Consider the following 27,520-nt stretch of genomic DNA (forward strand, 5'->3'; position numbering starts at 1 on the left):
TTTATCCTTTTATTCTACCATTTACCTCCTTTTTTCCATTAGCAATGCAGTCTACCAGAAGTACACAATGGGTAGGCTACACATTTTTAGAGGCTATTGTTAATTGTCACAGTTAGCGGACTGATTCTGCTAATCACCCGAATATTTAACACTGTGTCATGACCACCACTTAGCCACTTCTAGATATTAGTCACCTAACTAATGTCAGGAGCATCAGAAACAGTCCATGACCAAAAGAACTGTAAAACATCCTAGTCAGGTGTTCCAGGTGGACAATTATCTTCAAATTCATTGTAAAGATCACTAAATTTTTTAATCTTTATTTTGAAACTCACTAAAATCTATATTTAGTAAATACAAGAGCAGTTTAGATGGAAATAAAGTAAATATAGTCTTGTAAAGATAATGAAACAATCAACAGAGACAGATGGTTTCCAAAACTCGGGCTGAACACTTGCATCCTTACGCAGTAAGCTTTGCCGTGGTCTAAGAAACTGTGGTTCTGGTTGGAAGCCAGAAGTGTTCTTGCAGTCTTTTTTTTTTTTTTGTAATTAAGAAGTAGAAACAATTAATATTGTCATCACTCATACTCTCCGAGTGGGACAGCTCCAGTGGACTCCATTAACCCTTTACATAAGCAAGGTCCAGAACAACTTCTCCTCTTCCCAAGTACAAACTTTGTTTCTCAAAGCTCTGCTGCCTTAGGCAAATGGGCAACTCCTGCATTTTCTGGTAACTTAAAAATGTTCTTTTGCGGATTTCCAGCTGTGTAAACTCATTTTTATCTCCTTGAAGAACACAAGCTAGTGTAAATTTATTGATATGTAGGCAAAATACAGCTAGTTTTTACTAGGATTATGCAAAAACATATGTAATATAGAAAAGTTAAAGAAACAACCTACTTATGCACATCTCTCTCTGCCTCAATACCTTCACCCTTTTTCCACACAGAAATGGCTGAAGAGAAGACTTTGAGTTGGCCAAATCTGGCAAGTGAGAGGACCCCCTTTTTAAAGGCTGTTCTCCAAGCCACGACTCTCTTCCCCTGTCTGCTCCAAAACAGTTTCCTGTAACGCCGACCCATCCCTCAAACTAAAACAGGCCCCATGCTACACAGGCATGCTCCTGTTTCACTCTTGCCCAAAACTTTCTCTACAAAACCCTGCAGTCTTTCCGTACCTGGTAACAACATCTGATTCCTTTGTTCTGCTTGGCATTGAAATTTTTGAATTTTAACATTCTTTCCTGTGCACTAAGGTTCTTTCAGCATCAATCAATTCATGATGTAACGAATCTTTCCAGAAATAAGCAAATTGACTATTATGCAGCGTACATCATTGACTCCAGCAGGATATTCCCCATAACAGGGGAATGACTGCTCAGTGAATCCCCCATAGTCAGTTAATTAACAGCTCCACAAATCGGTCTAATAAATGGGCTATCCATAAAAGCAAGAATTTGTACAATGGATCTGGCTGAAGCTGTCTCCTAGTGCTTTAAAAAAAATCTTTACTTTGGGCGTCTGTATAACCACACTTCCCGCATTTCTCTTTTCACAACTGACACATTCTTCCTCTCTCTGCTGTGCAGAAGTTCACTTGAACCAGAGCAGCCCAACCAGTGAATTCCCCAGCTACGGTGAAAACGGAAATGATACCAGTTTGCTTGTTTCACCCCTTCTGGTGGCTGGAGTAGTGATCGGCCTTGTGCTGTTTCTCTCCTGTGTTACAATCATTGTTGGCAGCCTGCGAAAGGATGGACGGTTAAGGCACCCACACCAGAGGAGAGACACTGTTTATGGTAAGACAGTTATAGCAAGATAATGCTTACCTTTATTAATATCTGGTGGTAAAGGCAACACAAAACCCAACCACTGTGGGAGGGATAAAAAAATGAGTAAACAGTTGTGAGGAGCAGGTGCCAGGCAGCTTTGCAGTCTAATATCATCTTTGTGCTGGCCCTCAACTGATGCAGCACAAGCCCCACAGCTGCTGGTTAACATGAACGAGGCCAATGCCAACAGCATTTCTTAAACAGCATATTTCTCCTTGATACACTGCATGATTTTTTCTCCATCACTGGACTCCTGATAGCTTATTTTCACATCCCTTTACAGCCATGGTACAGCATATAAGGTAATTTTGCTTTGTTGGAAAGCCAGGACTCCCCCACCTGTGCAATGTGCACCAAGCTACAGCAACGATTTGGCAATTGCCTCCTTTCTTACCACAGAAGTTAAATCTGGGTATAAAGAGAACAAGGCATCAAAATGTCATTACACAGACAATCGCCATCATCATTAAAGAGACTGGTTTACTATTAAATAAGTCCCTTTTTTTTTTCTCCATGACAAAAACCCTCCATACTTCAGAAGGATTTGGGAATATGAAGGTGCAATTTTATATTTTGGGCCAATATGGGGTTTGCTGACTGAAGTTGAAGCCACAGAGTCAAGAAAACTACAGAATCAGATTCTTTCTATAATATAGAAAAAACAGTTACAAAAAGTTACTTTGTAAGCATTCAGCTAGTAAAAAAACGGTGAATGGATTCATCAGTGGAGCATCAGCAGTTTTTGTTATCTGTGGGTTTGCTCTTCTATCTGCAGTTTGTTATGAGCACGCTTATTTGCGTATCTTTTAATTTTCTTATTTATATAGAGAAGACAATAATACCATGCTGTTTTAAAATGCATTGGATCAGATCTTGATTTCAGTGAGGTAAATCAAGTATCCACTGAAGTCAATTGGACTTCGTTTAATTACTTGGAGCAGGCTTTTTCACTTCTAAAAGAAACATTTTCTAGGATCAATATGTCCACTCAAACCCGGGATTTTTTTTTTCTTTTTTTTTTCTTTTACTTTTTTCAGAAATATTTATCCAGATACATGAATAATGTCTGTGTTTTGAGACTAAAGTTTAAACCCCAAAAGAAGTTATGCCAACTCCACTAGTAACATACTGGGGGGAGGAAACAAACAAACAAAAAGAATCCCCACAACTCTATTATTTTTGTAACATCCTTTTGTCCTATTTTTCAGCAGCTAAACTTGGGATTAAATAGTTAAACACAAACTGTGGTTAATTTTACTCATGAACAGCAATATTTTGGCATGACAACATACCGAATACTGGGATCCAATCACTACATTTAAATTTGCCGCTATGTTAATTTCACCACCTTTAAAGTCCCTGAAGTCAGGCCAAAATGTAAAGGACCATTTTCAAACTGCTTCTTAGAAATAACAATACTGCAGAAATGAAAAAAAAGAAAGGCATGGTGACATTTTCAGAGATATTCAAAAGAATAATCTTAAACTAAACTGTGCCAGTCTGCCTAAAAGAAAATTTTCCATTAGCACACACCATCCTAGTGTCTCAGCACGCGTCCCCTGGCCAGAATGGGATCAGCGGGAGTCGCTGTGAAGCTGGCTCCCTTCATTTGTCAAGCAAAAGGAATGCACAGTGCGTGATAGACTCGATTAGCCCTGGTAGAATTCCTCGAGCATAAATTGGCAGAGGTGAAAATTGCCAGGAGGAGGAAGAGCCAGTCCAAGGATGGCAGGAGCGAGTCCTGCCCTTTGCCCTCTGCTCAAGAAGCACTGCTCTGATGGCACTTGAAAAGTTGGCCCTGTCTCCAGGTGCCATTTTAAAGCACTGAGGGAAAAGGAAGGCTCACTGTATATGAATGAGTGGGAGATTTGGGAATTGCCGTATTTCCACAATTCAGGACATTCTTACAGAGATTGATGTTGACTGTCACGCATTAACTATCATCACAGATACACAATAGCACTAACTGCTTGGTATTTCTACAGCTATGACACTCTCGTGTGAAAGTATTAAGAAATCCCTGCAACAGATAGCAGGATAGTTTTTTGTAGTATTTGCCATTTTTTCCTCTTTTCCTGTGAGCATTTTTAATAAGAACAGCACTTCCTTAAGACAGGTATACTTACAAATCAAGCACCTAAGCCTGCTTTTAAACAGCATCACGGCACTGGTCAGGTTGCAATGTACACAGCTCCTGGGAACTTCAGCAATCTTGCCAATGCTTGAAGTTGCATGCGACTTACACTCCTTCGAGGCACAACAAGAACTTTAGACACCAGCTTCTTAGGATAGTGCTAAATATATAGTCCCTGTACCACAGCCCAAAACGCTGCCATTCACCCACGGGTAACAGAGGCTTGCTCTAAAAGGAACAGAAATGTCCTGTGAAAGCTGATTGCTCAGAGTAACAGCAATTCTGCCTTAGATAGGCTTTATTTTCTGATATATGGACGTGTTATAAACACTGATATTGTCTCAAAGAATCCATCATGGAGGAAAAAAAAAACAGCTAGAATTATCTGCTTGTTTTCCAGCTCCAGATGGCTTCTCTTACGGTGGCTCTTTTGGGGAGCTAAGATCCACCTGCATGGAGGAGTTCCCCCCAGCTTTTGATTTTGGTTCCTATCTGGATACACTTTCTCAGGTCAACATCATGTATCCCGACTCACCGCCACGGTAAGCACTCTTCTGAGACTCTACGTGTTTTGTAGACCTGCACTTGCAAAGCCTGTTGAGGAAACTAAAATTGCTAGACCTACAACCACGACAAAAACACAGGTCATACAGATGCCCGATACAAACAGACTTGGTTTAGTTCAAGTTCTCCATAGTAGAATATGTCCTTACTAAGTAAAGGCACCTGTACAGGCATGTATCATTTACTAGTATTCATATTAATGTTGATCATACTGATGGCATATTAATGAAAGGCATGCATAAAGTTTTCTATTAAATTTTTTTTTTAAGAAAAATTTTTGAAAGTCAAAGGTTAGCGTCTTGAGGAAAAAATACGTTTTTTTTCCAAGAAGAAATCTCCAGCCTTGTTTTTGTACTATACTGTTATTGCCTCCAAGAACAAGGAGTGCCTCAGTTGGTGTCCATCAGAGTAGTGCCCAACCCACATTTTACTATTGTCAGGTTAAAGGAGACTTCAGATTTATACCCCCTCAGAATCAGAACAGAATTGAATCCATTTAACCACTTAAACAAGTTTCCAAGTAAGGAGTATTTGCTCCTGTTCCATGCAAGCGATATTCCTCTTACCAGCTTTATTTCACTGCCTGCATGGATGCAGAAGCCCTTTAATTTTTCCTCTTCTCCATGTACCACTACCCCCTCACAATTCCATAATGCTTGCAGAAAATGATTCTGAAATAAGCAACCAACATGAAATGGACTTTGGTTTTTACTGTCGTTCTTCACACACGATTAGAAGTATAACCATGTGAGAGCAGGAGTCAGTCTGCTCGGAAGAGTTTCTGCCTAGAGTGCACTGCTATACATGTGCACAGAAAGTCTAGGTATCTAATTAGTAATCAAGAAACCAGAAAAATCATCATGGACATAATTTAATTGCAAAAAGTAAAAAAAGTAAATCCAATATGCCTAGAATTCAGATACTCACATATGCTGAAACACTACAGATTGCATCCACAAATTAGTATGTAAAACCATCTCCATCATCTCTTACCTGTCATTTACGAGTGCAAAGCTAACAGCCATGATTTGACAATTTAACGAGCCCCACATGCCACACAAAAATAAAAATAGCTCTTAATAAAATACATTTTAAAAGATACTTAAAACTTTTAAGTTACGTTTACTACTGGCCTTAAGACAGCTCAGATGAGACTAAAAAACAAACAAAAAAAAGTGCACAAAGCCTCTATAAACCTCTCCCTAATTTCCAGCAAGTCTCTCTTCTCAGTCTTGTTATTCTAGCAGGACGCAGAACTGAAGTAAACATACTGCCATGTTCTGGCACACCTAGTAATGGTACTTAACCTCCTAATTTGGCATTCTTCATTTTATAGCAGTATTTTGTGAAGGAGGAAATTTACCTTTTTAGCTGTTTAACTCAGACCTTCACTGTGGAGCCATAGTTGCCTGAATTTGTAGCGTTTTTGTAGGAAAAGGGTGTCCTTTAAATATCAGGCAATTGTAATTGCCTGGAGCAGAAGAGGCACACAACCAGAAGAGGCTTGTTCCAAATAGAGTTATTCCAGAAATTATATAGCATCCCCTTCTGCATTTATGACTGATTTCATACATTTAGAGGATACAAGAATTGCCCTCATGAGTGACAAAAGTTGTTCTTCCAGCCATATATATACCGTCGGCGTGCCCTATGCACCCTGAGTCAATACATGAAGGAATTCAGTTACTCCCTCCAAAGAACCAGGAGAAATAGCATTAAATAGAACATTACTTCAGTCTTTCTGTACTGCTGTATCTTACAAACAGCAAATAATGGCTGGTCGGCATTTTTTTTTCTTTTAAGCAGATTCTGTTTTGAGTTAAACCTATACACGTAAGACCAAGCCCTTTTCTGACTGCATGTACACATAACCAATATGGAGAAAAGAGGAGAAACTTTTTTTCTGTGCTTGCTTTAACAAGGTCATAAAAAGTGGCTATGAGAACTTCCCTGAGCGCTTCTGGGATCGCCAGAACAGAGAAAGCAGGTAGCAAGGACACAAGCATTAGGTGACTAGCATATGAAGCAGGCCTTAATAACAGCTCTTCAGAAGCAACTCAGCAGTATGAACATAAGATACACAGACCTTGTGTTTTCTCTATTCTGTACAAGCAACCTTTTATGTATTGCAAAGCCATACCAGATAATAAATAGGCTTTCAGAGATGGTGTAAATATTTTAGCAGAAAGCTCACATGTGAAAAATTATTCTGAGGCTGGCATCTAAATTTGTAGAACTTCACAGAAATCCACTTACAAATTTACACTAGTTTTTGGACCCACACCCACAAGTCTTTACTAATAAAAGTAAACCAGCTGACACCCAAGAAACAACTTGAGTGGGCATTTGGCCAGATTTCTGAGAACAAACCCAGATTTCTGTGAACAAGCTCTGAGAACATACTTCTTTAGCACACAGGTCTCAAAAGATTGCACCACAGGTTGCTTCATTTCCACCCTGGAAGAGGCCCAAAGCTGGATTTTCTATCTCTCTGGAGTTTTCTGTTTGGAAGCACATACATGAGTGGTACAGGATAGCACTGGATGATCTCTGCTTTCCTGTGAATTCTCCAACTACTTCTGTCATAAGCCTGGCAGAAGCCAACTGTCTTGTGTCTCACCTTGTTCTACAAAACTATTCTGGGCTGTCAATACTAGGATCAGAGAGACAGAAAAGGTGCCCAAACCACTGCCTCCTCAAGGTTCACCGCTGAGCTGAGGGACCAAGATCTGACTCTGTATAGAGAGAGCAAGCACTGCTCATCCCATCACTTGACAACTGTGCATCACGGGTCACAAGTAAAGATGACTTTTTATTGTTAACAATTCTTTCCACTTTCTTACTGCTACCATAGTTAAATGTTTTAGGGAAAAAAAAAAGTAGTTTTGGCAAATCATCAAAATCTTATTAGATTTTACATCTTAGCAACACAATTCAGAGAAAACTTCAGGAAGAGTAGAGCTCAGCAGATGGCTGAAAGCAAAGCTATGTAAAAAGACATTTAAACTTACTATTAATACATTTTAAATCCCATTGTAACTTTCTCCTCAGAAAAGCACTACATGAATACATTGTATTATGCAAGAGCCTGGTAAATTTCTGTACAGCTGTCTCTACACAGTCCTCCATGGCATAAAACTAAAGTGTGTATTTTCTAATTAGTAGGGCATTAGTAGCGCTGTGGAGAGTATTTGGACTGATGGGTCCTAACAGCAGGAACTGGCTGTCAGATGCAGCCTTGAAGCATAAACAAGACATGCTTGACCTTGTGCATTTGAAATATTAAGTCCCCAGGATCGGTCCTATTACGGATTATAGCGTTTTGAAGAGTAGGTTTAATGAAATGTAGCACTGACTAAGTTAATGGAATTCCTACTTCTAATTCATGCAGTGCAATATGTAATTTAAAGCTAAGATAGCATACCCAAAAGCTAATAATCCAACCGTAGCATAAACAAGAGCAAGAGATGAAGAGCAGCAAGGGAGGCAACTCTCTTGGCAAGTACCTCTCAACACACATTTGGAGTGAAAGATTTCAGTGAGTGAAAACTAGGTGTTTTAAAGATGGTCTGCAAGAGGCAACAGCACTACATCACTGCACAGCAGGTGTTGCAGAGGTAAGCATTCTTGAATGTACCATTTTTACTAAAACCATACTTTCTGAGCTGACTTCAGTAGAAATTTTACCATCTTACCAAATCATTATCTTACACATCCTAAACACTTTTTTGAGAAGCTGCTGGGGATAGTACCTTTATAGAGCTCGTGCTCATGCTCACTGTGCCCAGAGTTCAGTGCAACATACACATTTCTAATGAGCTTCCCTAATTATAGTTATATACATGTATTAAGAAAGTTGTTTAAAAATAATTTTAGCTTCCATGTTTTAAGTGGCTTGAAATACAATACCAATCAAGGATCAAGCAAATTAAGAATATCTGCATTTTCTTGATGAGTCGCTCTGAAATTCTAACAATGAGGAGATTTGAGGTTCCCTTCAGGAAAGGAATTTTATCAACTCCTCACCTTTTGGCCAGATGAAAAGGACTTCACCCTAGTTGACTAAGTGCTTTTTCACTCCCTAGAGATCAGCTAGTAATGGTATGTACAAAGCTTTAGGCAACCAAGGCTCTCACCTTTTTCATCTGTGACTCATGACTGTCTAATATAGTAATAGCACCGAGGAACAACTCTTGAGCAAGATGGAGGGATTTAGCTTCAGGAATAGCTTTAATGGAAGCCACACAAGTCCTCTCCATATTTCACACTGAAATGTGTCCCGCAGGGCATGCTATGATAAAACTTGTTAGTCACTCATTATCCCAGTATGCACACTAGAACACTTTTTTTTCTCCCCTTTGTTTTTTGGTTGGGTTTTGTTCCATTTTTAAATAAGCTTACTACACCACATCTGATCATCTTGCCCAATCTATTGATAGGATCAATTTTAAAGAGAAGTGTGTTATTCAGGCTTAATAAATTCCAGTACTCTTAATACTTCTGTCCAGTCAGCATTGTTTAACTGGCAAATCCATTTAAAATTACTTTAAACTAGCAAAAGAAAATGTTCACATCTTCAAGACAGATCTTAGTTTTCCTCAAAATATGAAGCCAAAAAAACAACACCAAACTACTTCAGCTACTTTGTTCCCTAAGATATCCTTTTCCATCCCCAATTTCTGAGGAAGCAAGTTAGCCATACCTGAGACAAGAAAGCTTGAACCAACTTCCAGAGATTTTCTTGAAAGAAATAATTAGGCTTGCAGGAAATGAGCACAAAAACTTGCTGTGTTGGGCTGTATTCTCTTGCCAAGGCCCCTTTTCACACCCTTCACTGAAACTTTCAGTCAGTAAACTAAAAAATATCATTGGAAATATGACACGAAATCCACTGGCAATCATGACATAAGATAAAACGCGATTCTTTCATCTCCAAATTCTGAATGAGACCCTCAAAATCCCTTCCTTTCACGTTCTAGTTAGAGCTCTTCCTAGCTAATATTAGATATAGAAACAAGGTAATTGCTTTTTGATTAGTTGGTCACTATTTGCTGTGAAGAGATTTTAATGACACATTTCAAGGCCCACTGGGTGACCCTGAGAGGTCAGTGTGCAAGCCACATCCCAACAAGTGTACCTGCACTAGTCCTGCAGATGCCTTTGGGAGCTCTGTAAAAGGAGCCCTGCCCTGGCTAGGTGCTCAGCTCATGTGCATGCCACCAGACAAGGGCAGCTCTATCAATTCATACCTGCTGTGTTGGCAGTTTTCTCCCTCCAACTGCTTTCATCTCACTTCCCTGCTACAAATCATCCTCCAGGAAACCATTACCATCAGAGGAACGTAGGCTGAAAAGGATCTTCTGCAATTACACGGTCCCGTCCCTGCTGCTGCAAGTAATCACTCTTAACAGACAGTTAGCTATCCCATAACACAGTCTGCGGGGATCTTTTTTCCCCATTATACTCATTCCAGAATACCTACAGACAGACCTAATTTTAGCTATTATGACAAACGTATTTCCAGCTTAAATTTGTTTATGGACATGTTATGAGTTTCCTTTTGTGTCATTTCCCTTCCTCTAAGATGCCCATGCCTTTCCGTTAGCTTGCTTGTTGTATTTGTAGTCAAAAATCATCTCGCACCTCTGCCTGCACGTCGTGAGGCTACGGCACAAAGCATTTTCAGCTTTCTGTCATCAAACATATCTGTTAGGCCACTGTATCATCTGACCAGCCCTTCTCTACACCCGTCCCAGTTTCATTCTGGAAGTGCAAGCTATTGCTGCATAAAAACACCCTGCAGCACTGAAGGCAGAAAAACCTGATAAAAGATAAGCACCAAGCATTTCTAACCAGAAACTTACTGTGCCATGCAGATCAATCACAATACTTAAAGCTCTTAAGCTAGTACTGAAAAAAAAGTATTTTTCTCTCATTTCCCACTAGTTACACTTTCTGTTCTATATCACAGATAGTATTTCCTTTACCTGCTCAGAAATCTTTCCTAGAATAATTAAAACAAAGCCCTTTCTAGGAATATGATCCTAAAACACATCATGTGGCAAACATCCCCAAATATCAGCAGATTCTAAGCACTTCTGCTGACACAGAAATGATTACTGTTGTTTAGAAATGTAGTTGTGGCTTAACTCCACGGTACAGGAGGCTACAAGAGATTATTTTAAAACAAATTTGTCTTCATTGATCACTATTACAGTGCCCATAGTTTAATTGTATAATAGTCCCCTTTTCTAAATAACCGTATTTCATACGCAATGAGAAACGTTATTTTTTTGACAAAACCTTCCCAGAAAAAACTCCAGTGACTTCACTGGATCATTCTGTCAGGGCCCTGCCTGACATGGCGGTCTGTCATCCATGAGTGTTACACGCCTGTTACTCCTCACCACCAGAATTTGGGATCAGCCATAGTAAAAATTCTCATGTAATATTACCCAGGCCCAGAGACAGATGGGTTTTTATTTCATATGAACACAGTAACTAGGAGGACAGAAACAGGAGGTGCTACTTAACTACACAGGCTTATTCTTGCACTATCATTCTGCTAATTACTAAGCTCCAACAGTCTGGGGTACTTTTTGTAATAAAGAAATACATTTTGGCTCTTCATCCTAAGTCACTGTTCAAGAATTAAAAGTGAATGATTGAGACAGAGAGTAACATGAATGGATTGCTACTGTATGAAAATATTAAACTAACACTCAATAAATCACTAACAAAGCATGCAGAAGTTAAAATACAGTTAGTAAATGCACCTAATATCTCTCATGGAAACTGCTGATATCAAAAATAAACCTAAGAAAATATGCTGCCTCATGACATATGTCACTGTAAGAGCAGTTCTGCTAAAATGGTAATGTTTTCTCTCGGTAGTTACAGATAACCAAAACATACAAGTATTATCTAAGAAAAAACACTGACATTTCCAAGCTTCTGTCCTACAAACCCAGCTGTTGGCAGGCTGCGGGATCAGAGATAGCATCATCTGTTGAACTACTTACATTGTTATCGAACACATCCAACACATCCCTTTGATTCTCCTTTAAATAGTTACAGAACATTTGTTCTAATTTCAGCTTTTCTTTCTCAGGCAACATCATCACATAAACATCCTTTGTGGTGTTTTATCATAGTTTAAACCTGTCAGCACATGCATTTTCCAGGAAAAGATTAGTGTTTACCATTATTAAAAGACAGTAGGTCATCAATAAAATGGAAGCAATGCAGGAGCAATTTTCATGGACGCACAACATATACCAGATGAATGAAGTAAACAAAAAGACATCTATTTCACACAGAAGAATTTTTCATTCCCCAGATTTGTCTTTTATTTGCTAGCTACTGTCTGCAACTCAAAAAATTCCTTAAGTAAAAACTCCTTCTTTCCCCAGACAGTAGGTCATAATTTATGAATGACAGCTAGTTAAATAAGCTCTTTTGTGTTTCCTTAGCAACAAACCCATCCTAATTCCTACTGCAATGAGACCTGACAAATTCATGAAGTTATTTCACTCCCTCCAAACATTCCGAGTCAACAAGGTCAGCCTGAAGATCTGCTGGATTTTTTAAGTAACATTCTTCTCTTTGCGGGTCATATTTACATGCAGCATGATGGCGTTAACAGATACCAGTCTTCCTTCCCTTTCCTAGAATAGTTATCCCTTAAAAATTCAATAGCATAGTCTGCGATGACAATTAAGTTATTTTGACAGGAAACAAGGCAAAGAAATATAGACAACAAAACATCCCCATGTCAGTAACCCCTTCCTCCTCGCGACTAAAAAATAATAAAGTGAATTCACCACAAGTACTGTAACCAAGGAGTTTTTTTTAAGATTCAAAAAGAAATGGATGATATTCACAAGATGCAGTGCAACAAGCTCCTGTGGTCCATTACTAAGTTACAGTAACGTAATACTTTCCAAAGCCATTTTTGTTGTAGTTTAAAAGGAGATTCCTTGTGACTGCTGTACTGAACATCAAGCATTAGCTAGTTTCTATGTGTACAATAACTTTGCAGAACTGAATCTCAGATAAAACATAACTATCATCATATTTTTTGCAAGAGGTCTAGTCACCTCTTCCTCTCAAACATGACACTTAATTTTTAAGACAGCCGTGAGGATTTAGTCTAGTATCACTCACATCTGTACGTGGCAATCAACTGCAAGAAATGATTGCTATTAGAATTTTTATAAAAAATTTTAATATATATAAAAATTTTTTAATAAATAAAAGAAATATAAAAATTTTTATTAAATCTTTAAGGAATGATTTTTTCCAACCGTTAACATACGTGGACAGTGAGTACCCATGGAATTGTGTATTACTTCTTATAATACATTCTTAGAATCCTCTAATAAAAAAAGATCAGGTAAAGACCAGATGCATAAGCTTACATATTATGGACTCCGAAGGAGAGAATGATCTGTATATATAGCCATGAAGGTGTTAAAAAGTTACTTATTTGAAAAATCTGTGTTCCTTACTGTCTTATAAGACTTTTAGGATGTAAACTTAACTGCCAGAAATGATGAGGGAGAGCATTACTTGCATGGGAGTCTGGAGAAAAAAGTTTATTTTTTATCCATCACGTATATTAAGAAAAAACACCCTAACACTAATATATTGATATTTAGAATAAAACACCAAAATGCCAGGTCTTGAACTCCATAATTTCCTAGCCATGTCTTGATGCTTAAAAGCCTCCTTCACAAAAGGCCATTTTGCTATTTATTGCACCAAGCATTTTAGCAGCACCATGCAGATGACCAGGTAAGAGCAGTAAGCAGAAGGTTCATACTGTGCCCATTTCTCCTTTAGGCCAGTGGCAGATTTCCCTTGTGCTGGGCCTGGGCCAGAATCAGGAGACAGACAAACTTCTTCCCTCTCGTATCTCAGAAAAGGGATGCCAGATTTTCCACCTTGGAACTCACATTCCTGTGGGCTTTCCAAAACCAAAATTCTTTTCCCTCTTTTGCTATGGTAACAGGACCCGGTAGTGCTCTTCATTAGCCTGATTAAGTCAGTCAAAACTGGTGGAAAGATTTCAAATAAATTCACTGGGCTTTACGTCAGTAAGACAGAAATTAAGTAAAGATGCAGTTCAGAGGAAGTAATTCTGCAAAGAGTGGCTTTTCCTTTACTCTGAGTTTGTGAAGAATTGAGTTTGGGTCATCAGCTCCTCAGTCTTTGACTGAAGTAAAAGAGTAACAGGTACGCTTGAAAGTTTCAGTGTGCTTAGCAGGTGCCAGACTCAAATCTTTTCCATGTGCTACATAAAAACAATTTAACCTTCTACCTGCTGAGATTTGATTTTGAAGTATCTAGCCACCTTAGGGTCTTCAGAGCATAGTTACAGTTTGAAATACCATGAGAATTTTAAATCTGGATTTAAAACCATTGTCCCCACAAACATAAAAATAAGATTGGGGAGGAGGTAGTTTAAAAACAATTCTGGATATTCAGGCTATTTAGTAACCTAGTGCTAAGATTTCCCTTTCTTACCCAAAGATTTCTCTCCCTGCCCCCAAAACCACTTTCATCACCCATACTGGGAACAATACCATCAAAAACAACAGGAGCACTCTGAGGGAGAGGTATGAACGAGTGCCGCAGAACCGAGTGTTTTTCTAAAGCAGGGCCTCCATGGTTGATTTCAGTAGATTTGAGCTCTCTGCAACTGATGTGAGCTGCCCTGTTACAAGTCAGTTACAATCTGCAAGTAGGGTTTATTAGCTTGGGTTTAGCCTGGCAGTAATGCGATTACAGGGGGCAGAATGACTGCCTGCAGTCTACTGGGAAGACATATGCTAAATGTCCCATCTTGCAGGAAATATCCTAGATCTTAATAGCTCTGCAGTTAGTGTGGTTGAGGAAATGGATTCTTAATTTGCCTGGCTCCAGCAGAACTGTTTTTCAGGTCAGCTGACTGGGAGAAGGTTTTGTGTTTTTCCAGTGGTAGTTTTTTGTTTGGTTTTGTGTGCGTGTATTCTCTCAGAACATGCGTATGTCCTCTTCAGAATCCAATTAAAAGTGATCATGAAAATTGTAAACAAGGCAGCCATAAATAAAGCAGGTCCAGCATTTAGGAACACAATCTTATGCTTCTTCCTCACTTTTGCCTGCATAGCCAGTGAGCTCAGAGCACAGGACACCCCTTCAGACCACCAGACCTGGGCTGGTTGGGTAGCAGAGGCAGCTCTATTTCGCAGACAAGCAGGTGATGATAGGGTAGGCAGGTAGTGGAGCACCCAGATAACAAACCAGCATCACCAGTTCTGGCTGAGCACCAAGCCTGCCTGGCTCCTGTGGGGCCACAGCACAATTTGCACGGAGGGCTGAGCAGCGCCAGCGCAGTACGGTGCTCACATTGGCTGGGACCATTCCCAGCCCCCTCCTGCACCATAGGACATGGGAAAACACAAGCACTAAGACACACTGGTCCATCCTGGCTCATTATTTTTCCCTCTCACGCCTCGCTAGGCTGCACAGCCCATGCTCCAATCCTGATTTGCCTGTCTGCATCTGCCCCAGGGCAGCCAGGGCTGAGCACTGTGGTGGAGCGAGGAGGCAGTAGCTCCCTGGCTCTCGCTTGGTGCCACTGACAGAAGCACAAAGCCTGGGCAGACATGAGCTGGCTCCTCGTGGAAATCCCGCAGATCAATCTTTCTTGCTTTCCTCCTATCTGAGAGGAACATGATGAGGAGTCTGCTGAGTCTCAGAATGGCCAGCATGAGTCTGTCAAGATTATTCATCACAGCTCTGCACCTCAGCAAGCAATCCTGCTGTCCCTGCAAGCACAGATCTGCCATCCAGACAGCCCACCGCACATAATGGCTGGCTGAGCACAGCGAGGAAGGATGTCCCAGAGACCTGCGAGTCAGGAAGACAGGATTTGATGTGATATTCCATCTAAGGCTCTCCATACCTATCTTTCATAAAAACGGCACCACCACTTCTTTTGCCTCCCCCATTTCTGACCTTGCCAGACACAAAGAGCGGAGATGGGGACTGCATCCCGCTGTGTGCACCAGCAGTAACTGGTGCCAGCAGCGTGCTCCCCTGGCTCCCACATAAGCAGCAGCGAGGCTCATCCCCCAGCGTGTTGCTACCGCGGCTGCGGTTCCTGCAGAAGGACGGGGGGCTGAACCGTCACTGAGACCTCTGGCATTATCTTCAGGTACTGGGAGATGTGCTTTTAAGTCTGGTGCTCTCAGTATTTCACATGGCAAGGGCAAGCAGGGCTGTGGGCTGAGGAACAAAACACCAGATGATCCTTTTCTTCTCACTTCACCTGCCCCTGTTATGCTGAAAATGATGTACTGTGGCATTTTTCACAGGAATCTAATGAAAAATTTGTTTGTCTTGCAGCTACGATGAATGCGTGGGGCCAGGAGCAACACAAATGTATATTCCCACAGATGATCCCCCCCCCTATTCTCTTACGGACCCCTGTCAAGGAAATGAAATATCTATAAACATTAGCCTGGAAGAGGAAGAAGCATCTGGGACTACAGGACAGGCTGCAAATTACGCAGTCAGGCTGCAGGACTTGCAGCAGCCCATTTCATCCATCTCTTTGTCGTCTCTCACTCTGGAGGCTGCTCCTCTGTACGAAACAGTGGTGTGCGAACAGAACATCCCCATCCCACTATTTCCAGTGGAAGTACTGAAAAATTCTCCCACTGACTATCAGACCGTTCTGAACCAAGTCATGTGAATGGAAGCGGCTTTTTCCTTCCATCTTTCTGAAGAACTCAGGCTGAGAAAAAAAAACATTTAAATGGAAGAATAAAACCTCTGAAAGTTTTACCTATTTTATATCTTTAAAAAGGGATGTAATGGGATTGCTTTTTTTTATTTTTTACAGTGAATTTTGAAAGTTTACCTAAAGTTCCCTCTTTGTGCTTCAAAGTGTTCCATGGCATCACACAGCATTAAAAAGCAGCAGTGACAAGCAGCGCATCCGACCTTTTGAAGCATTTCCAATGACACTGAAATTAGCCTCTCGGTGTAGATATATGTTATCCAGTCAAGCTAACTTGTTGATTTTATGATACTTTGCATGCTTTAGAGCAGAAGGAAAAAGAAGAGCATTTTGTTGTCTTTGTAGGTGTCATTAGTACATTTCATTCAATGTCTTGGCAACAAAGCATTTTTTTAAAAAATTCTTTGTCTAAATATGTATTTCAGTAGACAGAACACTGCCTGCAAAACATGATTAGCAGTACTGCATAGGAGCCAAACAAAAAGCAGCAGAGTATTTTGATACTCACATTTTTCCTTCAGAAAGCCTGGCCGGTACCAAAGCCTGCTGTAAACGGGCAAGCGATGGAGAGGTGGCAATGGATCCTCACACACCGATTGGCTTTACCCATCAGGTTGTGCTCCAGCTGTGTGCAGCCTGGGAGCTGGGCACCCTTCACAGGGACTTGATGTAGCTAAGGAAAGGCAGCATCTGGAAGCCCAGAAGATGCTTCGTGCCAATTCCCATCATGCACGACTAATTTTCAGGCACTAACTCATTCTTCAGTTAGGAGCCTGTAGCACTAAAAAAAGGACCTTGACCTCTAGAAATTGAGCAAGTGGGATGTACATAATAGATGCTGCACTCAGCAGTCACAATAACAGAGATTCTCACTTTGTACAGAAACTTTTTCTGTTAGACACGATCCTCTTCACTAAGATTTTGCTACTCATAAACCTAGTCTCTGTTCAAAGACCTGGACTTCTCACACATCCATTTGATGAATGCACAGAAGTTGCAGATGCATGCTGGCAGGAACAACAGAAGGAACTGCAGGCATGAGTTTAATCTTGCATGGTACACAGGCATCCTGTCTACATTTAAGGACTAAGCTGTGTCTTCAACCAGCACTAGTTAGCAGAGCTATCAGGGGCTCATCTCCATTAAATCTTTTATGGGTATTTTCACTGAAAAAAATGTTTAACTTTTACACTGATAAAATGGACTTCAGTTTGTTACCCCCAGTGAAGGAAAAGTTAAAAGGAGCATGGTACATGTACAACTGTGTTTAAAAGGAAGCATCATTCAAATTATGAAAACTGCACTTAGATTTTCTGTAAATACAAAATAATTTTCAGCAGTAATCATTCCTCGACACTCCAAAGATCGACATAAATATAATTAATACTTAGATGGGAAGTAATAACATGATTCTTACTGCTCTATGAATTATATCATTGCTGAGTCATATGCAATGATAGGGTAAGGTAAGTATGTATTTTTTGCTAAGCTGATAAGAGTAAATCTGTATTTTGCTAAAACAACAGAAATCATTTGCAGTTCTCCAAAATTTTCAATATACTATACCCAAAACAACAAAAAATCACCATTTTGCGTTGCAAAACATACTGGCAGGTATTGCCAGAATCTAGGCTAAATTATTCAGCATTCGTATTTTTACCAGAAAGAACCATTCTTCTGTATAAAGTACTACCGGAAATAGTTGTGTGGCATGCAAAAGACAGAGACAAAACTCTACACCATTACGGACAGAAAAGAAAATCAACATAAAAGGCTACCAGTCAGTTCTATTGGAAGGAAAATAAAAAGTGAAGGAAGGTGCAGAGGTTTATTTATGCAGAATACCACATGCTTCCACAGTTGTGTCTTCCTGCAGCTCCTGGAGACCTGCCTAGAACAGGGTAAGACACTGGGACCAGACCATGCCCACTTCAGTCTTCTGGCAGGGACTAGAGAGGGAATTAATTAATATTAGAATGCAAATGTGACTTTTTTTTTTAAAAAAAAAACAAAAACTGTCTCTTCCACCTGTACAGCAAACCTGACGGTACTTCCGAAGACAAGCAGAGGGCTTTTCATGTCTGACAATCAAGCATCTAAAGCCTCTACTCTGTTACAAATGCTTACATTTTCTATGTATTCTGGGAAATGCTTCTAGCTGTTTGGCTTTACACCTGACAGAGATTTCAGGCCCTTCCGCTATCTAAATGTGGAAAGAAAAAAAAAAAAGATTTTTAAAAACAAGCTGATTTCTGATAAAAATAGGAGAGTTGCATTTTACCTCATGACAGAAATGCTTCACTAAAATTTAGTAAACTAATCCAAGTCTTCTTGATTTGAACACAGTTAAGACATCCTCAGTATTGCAATCTGGATTGCAGGTAGCAGCATTACTGACAAATAGCCATCTACTCCCTCTTGTGGTACACTGCTTTAGAAAGTCATCTAGTCGGCACACCACTACACCCAGGTCACAGCGGGACTCATCCGGCCAGACAATCCCAGCTTCTTTGTCACAGCGATGCGGAAGCCAACCAGAACACACTTCCATTACGTCGCACTTTCCTAAGTTAGCACTAAATGCACACGTTCCATCATTGATTATCAACTAACATCTTTAAAAAAAAAAAAAGAAAATTGTGAATTTGAGATACAATGTGATACCTTAGCAAGACCACTTGCAAAAGTAACTTAGAATTTTCTAGTCTTGATAATCTTTTTAACTATGTTATATCCAACAAAGTTGAGAGAAAAAGCTTACAAATCCAAACCATATGCCTCTGCAAACAGACAATAGTATAAACAGCGTCTCCTAAATTTAATGGAAGGTGAGTTATACTCTTAAGAAACCTTTTCATAAGAAATTCACATCCTCTTCTTAGATTTTATCCTAAACTCTTGGCATCATTTTAATAGCAATCCTAAAAACAAGTTGAATGCAGGCCTTTCATCTATTACATGATTAATGTGAGAAAGAAAACTGTTTGGACGTACTGTTTCTTGATACTTGATAACAATGCTGTATTTCTATACTCATCTGTTTTGCTTCGATTTTTAGTATATGGATCTTTACAGACAACCTTTAGTAAAGAATATACACGTATTTGATACAGCTTCTGTGATTTTTATTGCACCACTATCACACTGGGACTAGCCACAGCCCGTCGATAAGGCAACTAAGCACCACTGTGCTTCAGCCACCTCCATGGGGATTTCACGTTTGTCAGAAGCCACAGGAAGGAGCAGCCACCGGCACAGTTCTGTGGGGCACTCGGGGCTCCCCTGCTCCAGGAGACAAGGCTGTATGTGCACAAGCACAAGCAGGAAGGGAAGAGCCTGCAATAGCACAGCAGAGAAAGTTGTTGCCTTTGAGTGAGATGCTCCCGGGCATTTCAAGAAGCATCACAAACCATCACAAACATCCATACGTACCTCAGAAAATTACTAAGGTTAGGAGGCTGTAAAATGTCAACATATCACTGGGAAAAGAAGAGGAAAAGCCACGAAATAACAGACCAATCTTTCCAGAAAGTTTTAAACCGATTATTTTTAAGCACAGCAAGATAAGTAACCACATCAAACCTACCTAACTGGTCATGGTACAAAAGTCTGACAAAAAATTCCCCCTCAATCTAGAGAAATATGCTCTGCGAAAAATTATAATCACAGACTCTCTTAAATTAAAGTTATCATACAAGCAAGTATTTATCCTTTTGCTCTGCTCACAGTAGTGTATGTTTGAACACTGGCTACTGAACTCATAAGCATATGATAAATTCACAGCTTGGATTTCAGACAGCTCCATATGCATATATATTTTCTCACTTCCCTTAAAGCAAGAAAAAGTTACAAGCAAAACAAATACAAATGAAGCAGTGAAAGAGCCCTGTAAAAAATAAGATTATTTTGTCATAGCTTTACTCCTATCGTGATCTTACATTTTTTCAAGAGAATAAAATCCGTAACAAGTAAAATTAAGACACCCACCCAGAAAAGAACAAAACTTATTCACAAAACATTCCAAAGTTCCCATTGAAGAAGGAGGAGCAAAATGACAGACCTCATAGCTCAGGGAACTGCAGCCTGACTTTCAGGCATCTGAGTCATGAGCAAGTACCCTAACCTGCTGGCAGTGACGGCATCGGCACCACTCACATAGCAGGGAAGTGATCAAGCTGTTCTTTCAGAGAACAGGCTTTTGAAGTATTAGGACCTTCAAGACATCCTTGGAGGCTATGCGAGGAAATGAATTCAGAGAAAAACAATGCACTGACAACTAGATAAATGAAGCAACTCAGTACTTAGTATATTAAGTAAATATGCAAGAATGCTGTACTGAAAAGTGAAACACCAAAAAAAAAAAACAGCAACAAAACAAGATTCCCTGTATAGTCCTTTTAAAATGCACCAGACTAACAAAATGCAACTATTCCATATGTGAAACAGAACTGCAAAGATTAAAGAATCCAAGCCCCCCCATGGGAGCGGGCGTGCAGAAACACAAAATCAGACCCGCTCATTTGGGTCAATAAAGTTTTGCATATGGCAAGAAGCGAGCTGAGCTGCCTGCAGGCACCCTACTAATAGCACAGCCAAGCTTGTCTGTCTATGCATGCACATATGGCAGGGGAGGAAACTCAGACATTGCAGCAGATGGCCAGATGGCCTCATTTTAACATGTGGTGGTAGTACGGGGATTTTTCCCCTCTTCCCTCTTGGCTAGATCAGCAATTTTTATATAGCAATTATCGGTACACAAATACTGCAAAAGTATTACCTAATGACATTTCACTTGGAATGACGATCAAAAGCATATGCTTTTTGTGAAAGCCCTCTTGCCTAAAAAGTCAGAGAGAAAGCCAGTTTATTTGCAACACTGCACAGTCACTTTCAGCAAGACAAGAAATAGAGGGACTACGGTCAAGTTAGCCAGAGATTTCCCTTAATCACGAGAAGCCAGCCATTCCCAGTGGTTAACGGTATGACTGATATTTATCTAAAATCTATCGAGTAATGAAGACAATCTATAATAAGATGAGTCATTAAAAAAACATGAAGTCAAATTCACACTCGCAGCAACTCAGGTCAGTGGAGACACAGCTAAAGACACCAGCCCAGCTGGTCTACAACAGAAATTAAGGTCATGGGAGGCCCATGCAGGCACTAATTTATGAAATCACACGGGCATGCAGCATATATGCGGCAGCCATAACAAGTGATTGTAAAATCCAGATTTCAAAAACCAAGATGAGCGAAGTCTTTTGGATCGAAGACAGGCTTGTTTTCCAGCTGCTGGACCTCCACCTCCAGCCCACCCCAGAAACCTTTCCAGCCATGGCAGCAGAAGACACGAGCCATTTAACTGAGGAATTCCGAGACTGCGTGCAAAGGGCACAGGGCACACACCTACTTTCCCCACGTGCTTACCTTTGGAGAAGAGAGCTTCCACGCAGCAGCCATCCAAGCACAGGTCTCACCTCCCAGCCCGCCCCACACATCACACTGGGGGTACGGTGAGGGGAAGAAGCAGGGAAGGCTACAGGGAGGCTGCTAGAACCGAGGATGAGGAGCAGGAAAGGAGGGGAGCCTCACCTCAGCGCGGAAAAAGCATGGCACATCTGCCATTGCACGACGCCTCACCCTGCACGCGGCCGCCATTACATAACATCTGGTACCTCACGCAGCCGCCATTTTGCGACGCCTGGTCCCTCACACGGCCCTCATCACGTGACACCTGGTCCTCCACGTGGCCGCCATTTCACGACGCCCCCTCCCTCACACGGCCGCCATTTCGCGACACACGGCCCCTCATGCGGCCGCCGCCACCACGTGCCGCCTCCTCCCTCACGCCGCCGCCACCCTGCGACGCCTCCTCGCTTCCCGCTCCCAGCCACCGCCCGCCCGCCCCGCCCCGCGCCCCGGCCGCGGGTAGCGTTCCCCGGCGGCCGCAAGGCGGCGCCGGCCCCGGGCCTTTTTCGCTTCGGCTTGGCCGTGCCGCCCGGCCCTGCCCGGAGTGACGCGGCGGGGCGCCAGCGGCCAATGGCGGGCGGCGCGGCGCCGCGGGGCAGCGGCGGCGGGCGGGCGGCGCCATGGAGGAGCAGCCGGCGGCGGCGGAGGAGGAGCGGGTGCTGCGGGACTACCTGGCCTACTACGCGGCCCGAGGGGCCGAGGGGCGGCTGGCAGCGTGCGACGAGGCCGCCCTGAAGGCGAGGGCTCGCCGGCTGCTGGAGCCGCGGCGGCGGGGCGGCCTGGACGTGCGCGGCGTGGCCGAGCGGTGCCGGCGGGCCCGCGGGCAGCGGGGGAGTGGCTGCGGCGTCCTGAAGGACCTGCTGAAGGCGCTGGAGGTCCTGGAGCTGCTCTGCGTCAACCTGCTGCTGTCCCCGTGGAGGAAGGAGATCAGGTCGCTGAAGGTAGGAGGCCCCCGAGGGAGGCGAGGCGAGGCCTTACCCGGCCCTGCACTGCCGGGGGGGCTCTGGGGCCTCCCGGGGAGCCCCGCTCACGGAGGCGCTGGGGAAGGGGAAGGCCTGGAGCTGGCCGGGCTGGCCTCGCCCCGCACAGGTGGGTTTTCTGCCCCTCCTCGCTCGGTGAGTGCAGCCGGTGCAGGGAAGGAAAGGCCCTCGGACGAGGACTCCTGAGAAGACACGCAGCTGCTTCCCACACCTAGGTGGTCAGGGCTGTCCCTCTCCCCTTGCACACATCCTCAAGCCACCTGAACTTAAAGTTCCCAAACACCCAAAATACAAACATATCTCCCTTCCTATAGCACCAGATGCTGGCAAGGAAAAGCCATTTCTTGCCTTCTTCCTGCTCTTAGGTGCCATCTGTGGATTCTCAAACAGCTCTAGACTACCATTTCACATTCATCTCCCTAGAACAGGGCTAAGCATTAGTGTAAGATATTAAGGTCTACAGTGAGCAGGCTCAGCTTTTTATAGTACACAAATTTTAAGTTTAATTTAGAAAAAAATATATACAGTAGGTAATGCAAAATACAAGATACATCCTACTGAAGGCCTGAAGTAATTGTACTGAAAGGCACAAGCTGGAGAACTAGCAGCGTCTATGTACATAACGGTTTGATAGAACTTACTGGTTGGAGACATACTTCATATTTCCTGTGTCTCACCCACAGTGATGTAGACATACTTCATATCTTCTGTCTCTCACCCACACCGATGCCACCCTCCTGCCCCAGTGCCTGCTTATTTCTTTCCATCCAGAAAGAACAGAGGCTGGGCAGTGAAAGCCGCTGTTAACTCACCTGAAAATAGACTGAGGTTCAGCCCTACGTTATACTGTGGCATTTTAATTTAATAGCCTTTTTAGGGGGGCAGTATTGTTTCCCCCAAGATGTCATACTTGTGAGAACACTTAGCATTAGGAAGTAGGTAAGCAGGTCTCGAAGGGCAGCCAGAGAATACAGTACCCTAACTGAAAGTCAGCTCTGCATTCCTAGTTCCATTCTCTTGACTTACCTGGAGTTGGTCATGCTTAGGTAAACACAGTCTCTCCCATCACAAGATTTATGACAAAACCAAAAAACACTTTGATTTTACAAACTAGGCCTTATGCCTCGGGTGGCTCCAAAACAGAGCAAATGGTAACTTTAAGTTGTTACACAGCAGCAGTATTTTACAGAAGTCGTGTTGTGCAGGCAGCTTGTGAGAAGAGAGCATGTTTTAGCAATATCTGCCCTAGAATAGTGTCAGCTCAGAAGGGTGCTTTCAGAGAAGTGGTAACCTAGTTTTGGGAAAGTAAAGTCAAAGCAAGAATCTGAACTGCTGAGAAAGAAAATGGTACGTTCTTGTCACCAATGAAAAAATATGACTAACAGTGACTGCATTGTGTCTTTCGCCTTAGGAAAAATTAGACCTCAGTGATTGATTCCATGAATCTTCTGTTGAAAAATCTTCCCTTCTTCAGTGGAATACATAAGACTCATTTCTGAATTTCTCTAGTTTGAATAAAATGTTGGGGTTTTTCTTTTTTTTTTTTTAATATTGATGCTTTTGGCTAGTATCTTAGCAGGTTTAAACTGGCATAACTTTGAAATTATTATGCTACAGCACAGATACAGCACTCAAGAGGCTGACAAAATAATGCTTTTAGAAAAGTCTCACTGATTCAAAAGTCAAACTTCCAAGAAAATAGTTTTTAAAAAGATTTAACTGATTTTGAAGTAGTGTTGTTTTTAGGGAGTCTTTCACACATCTCCCCATCCCCCTAGTGTTCATCTGTTTTTCACTGTTGCATTCTGTTTCAGACATTCACCGGTAATTTTGTCTACTATATTCAATCTGTGCTCCCAGATGACATAGTAAAAACAGTACTGGAGAAAATAGGTTACATTGCAACAACAGAAACAGAGTTTTCACTTGTCAGAAAGAGAAACAATGAGGAAACAAAGCAGACTGCATTTGAAATATTCCTGGCAAGAATTGAGTGTGAAACCATCCTCGAAATGACAAATGAAGAAAAACATGGCAATTTGGAGAAGACCCTGCAGAAGAGAACACAAATGCACTGGCATCATGGAAATAAGGACAAAGAAGATCAGACACCCCAGAGAGAAGACTCTGAAAACATAGAAAATAAAGAAAACAGAGAAACATCTTTGTGCCTTGCTATGCAACCGAAGTCTTCAACTAATAGCGATAAATCCTTTGAAGCTGCTGGGAATCTTAAGATCAAAGATGACATGCCTCAGTTAGCGGTTACTCAATCCACTAACAGGCTTCAGGAACACCAAAGGCAAATCATTAACACAGCACACTTTCCGGGCAAATGCTCAGACAGCGAGGACTTCTTGATCAAATATAGCGACATTGTCATAAGACAGACACCTATTTTCAGTGAGAATCGTTCTCCAAAAGCTTTTGAAAAAAAGCCAAGAGCCAGTCTAAGTGAAGAATGTGTTTTGGCAGTCACTGCACAGTCAACTGTAAATGAGATCAGGCCTGTGCCACTCTCACCAGGAGCGAGCGGTCCGCCAGCCTTTGCAATATTTGCTGACAGCTCTTGTGACAGTCAGAACACATTGGAGTACGAAGCTCAAGAAGTGCCTGAAGAATCAATTGAAGCAAAAATTAACGATGCCATAAATTGTGTAGACCCAGACCCTGCAGATGAACCCAATGAGCTGAAGTCTCTGCCATACAAGGGCATTGCCTCTGTCCAAAACTGCGGTGTCACTAAGGAAGAGGAAGTTTGTGAGCTGTCTTTAACCTTCACAAAACTACAAGTCAAGGACACTCAGGAAGATTTGATGTATCCAGTAGAGGAAACTGGGCAACCTCAGTCAGTATCATATGCAACTACAAGTGACAGGAATGTAAGAGAATTTAATCAGTCCAAAATAAAATGCACATACCTGGCCAATGCTCAAATGCAGAACCAAGCAGCTGCATGTATTGAGCCATCTTCAGATCTGTGCTGTACTACTGGGAGCATGGAGGATCCCACTACTGAGTCTGATAGCAAGAGACTATTAATGGATACTCCTAATGCGCACGCAGCTTGTGAGTGCTTCAGACGTATTAGAGAGCCACCAAATCCCACCTACATTCCACCACGAAGTATTAATGTTCAGTCTCCAAGCAGAAGAAGCACCAGTGCACTGGGTAGAAGGAACCTCTTGCAGCCTGATTGTGACTCTCCCAAATCCAGTGAAGTAAAGCTGGAAAACTGTAATTCAAAAGTAAACGAAATCCAGGAGCCTTATGTCATTATTGACAAAAGTGACCCAGGAATGTTGTGCCAGAACACTTGACTCTAACAGTGCTTTATTTGTAATACCCCCCGGGGTAACCCAGTTAGTTTTTGAACAACTAATTGCTGGAGTCCTGTCATCAGGGCAAGACTGCCTTCAGCTTTGGATGGTGTTGAGGAGTGGGAGAAACAGATATTGTGAACATGCACGCAGAGATTAATACGTCTGTACCGGGTCTGGTTGGGATGGAGTTAACTTCCTTAATAGCAGCCTGCACCGTGGCATGTTTAGGAGTAGTGGCTAAAACTGTTGATAATGCCCCAGTGTTCTGGCTGTTGCTGAAGAGTGCCTGCACAGCACCAATGCCTTCTCTCTTCCTCACTCTGCCCCCACCCCCCATGAGTAGGCTGGGGGTGGGCAAGAAATGGGGAGAGGACACAACTGGAACAGCTGACTGAAATTAGCCAAAGAGATATAACATGTAACATCATGCTTAGCAATAAAACTGGGATAGCAGAAGGTGGTGTGTTCTTTTTGTCTGCCTTTGCATCACTTCTCCCTTCCCCTCTTCCCTTCGCTTATTAAACCTCTAGTTCAACCCGAAAGTTTCTTGCTTTTGCTCTTCCTATGTTCCTGTCATGTAGGGAGGTGAGCAAGCAGATATGCAGGTGCTTAGCTACTCACTGAGTCAACCCACCACAACCTCCTTGCTCTTCTTTCAGGTATTTGTGTGTTCTTCCTAATCATTTTGTTTTTTCTAAGATGTATTTTCCTTCCTGTAGGGGTTATTAAAGCTGTGTTTTAAATCTTATGGTGCGTCAAATATTCAGAACACTAATTTAAAACTGCAAAAATCCCTTACAAATGAAGATGTCTCGTAAGTATTTATGTGACCACCCGTACTACAGGATCTATACACCTAACATCCCATTTTAATCTTAACTGTAGCCATAAGGGTATTTAACAGCAGCTTACATGTGTGAAAACACTGCAAGAGGAAACTGAAGACTACCACCTGAAAATACACCATCTTGAGCATCTTAACTCCATTACTGCCCTACTGCTGGCCTTCCTTAAACTGTTAACATCTACTGCGAGAAGCTGCCACTCTTTAAATGTCCAACTTCCCCTGATAGGCCTGCTCACAATTGCTTCTGTCTTCACGATATCTGGCATGGAACATAGATCTTTATTTTGCCCCATTTTGAGCAGAGTTTTGGACCAGTGTTTTCCATGTCTAGGAGCTTATGGGCAACCTGACACAGGGAAAACAAAATACAGGTAGGGTCTTTCTGAAGAGATGAAGCATTGCCCTAACTTGCTAATAAAGCACCACAGTCCATAGCTCCACCAAATCACAGCAGTGTTGGTGGAGATTATGACATTATGAATAATATTAATGTATCTTTTTTTTTCTGAACAAAGCCCACCAAAGAAACAGTTAAACTGCACAACATTTATGGAATATAAAGTGGCTCTGAGAATCTAC

General features: G+C 41.8%; 2 protein-coding genes across 4 annotated transcripts in view; both read left to right on the top strand.

Moving 5' to 3' along the window:
• The window catches only part of BEAN1 (brain expressed associated with NEDD4 1), a 53,856-nt gene extending 34,431 nt beyond the window's left edge, over positions 1–19,425 (top strand). For all 3 annotated transcript variants that reach the window (XM_013176653.3, XM_013176655.3, XM_013176656.3), the window contains 3 exons: positions 1,591–1,800; positions 4,368–4,509; positions 15,926–19,425. In XM_013176653.3, coding sequence (XP_013032107.1) covers positions 1,591–1,800; positions 4,368–4,509; positions 15,926–16,274 — 701 coding nt within the window. In that variant the 3' untranslated portion in view covers positions 16,275–19,425. The remainder of the gene's footprint in view (positions 1–1,590; positions 1,801–4,367; positions 4,510–15,925) is intronic.
• A 2,986-nt stretch (positions 19,426–22,411) lies between these two features.
• LOC106033246 (uncharacterized) lies at positions 22,412–26,550 on the top strand. The gene is made up of 2 exons (XM_048068997.2): positions 22,412–22,732; positions 24,586–26,550. Exons 1-2 carry the CDS (start codon positions 22,412–22,414, stop codon positions 26,089–26,091), a joined length of 1,827 nt encoding a protein of 608 aa, XP_047924954.1. The 3' UTR covers positions 26,092–26,550.
• Positions 26,551–27,520: the final 970 nt, after the last annotated feature.

The sequence above is a fragment of the Anser cygnoides genome, chromosome 12, assembly GCF_040182565.1.
Source record: "Anser cygnoides isolate HZ-2024a breed goose chromosome 12, Taihu_goose_T2T_genome, whole genome shotgun sequence".
Classification (NCBI taxonomy): domain Eukaryota; kingdom Metazoa; phylum Chordata; class Aves; order Anseriformes; family Anatidae; genus Anser; species Anser cygnoides.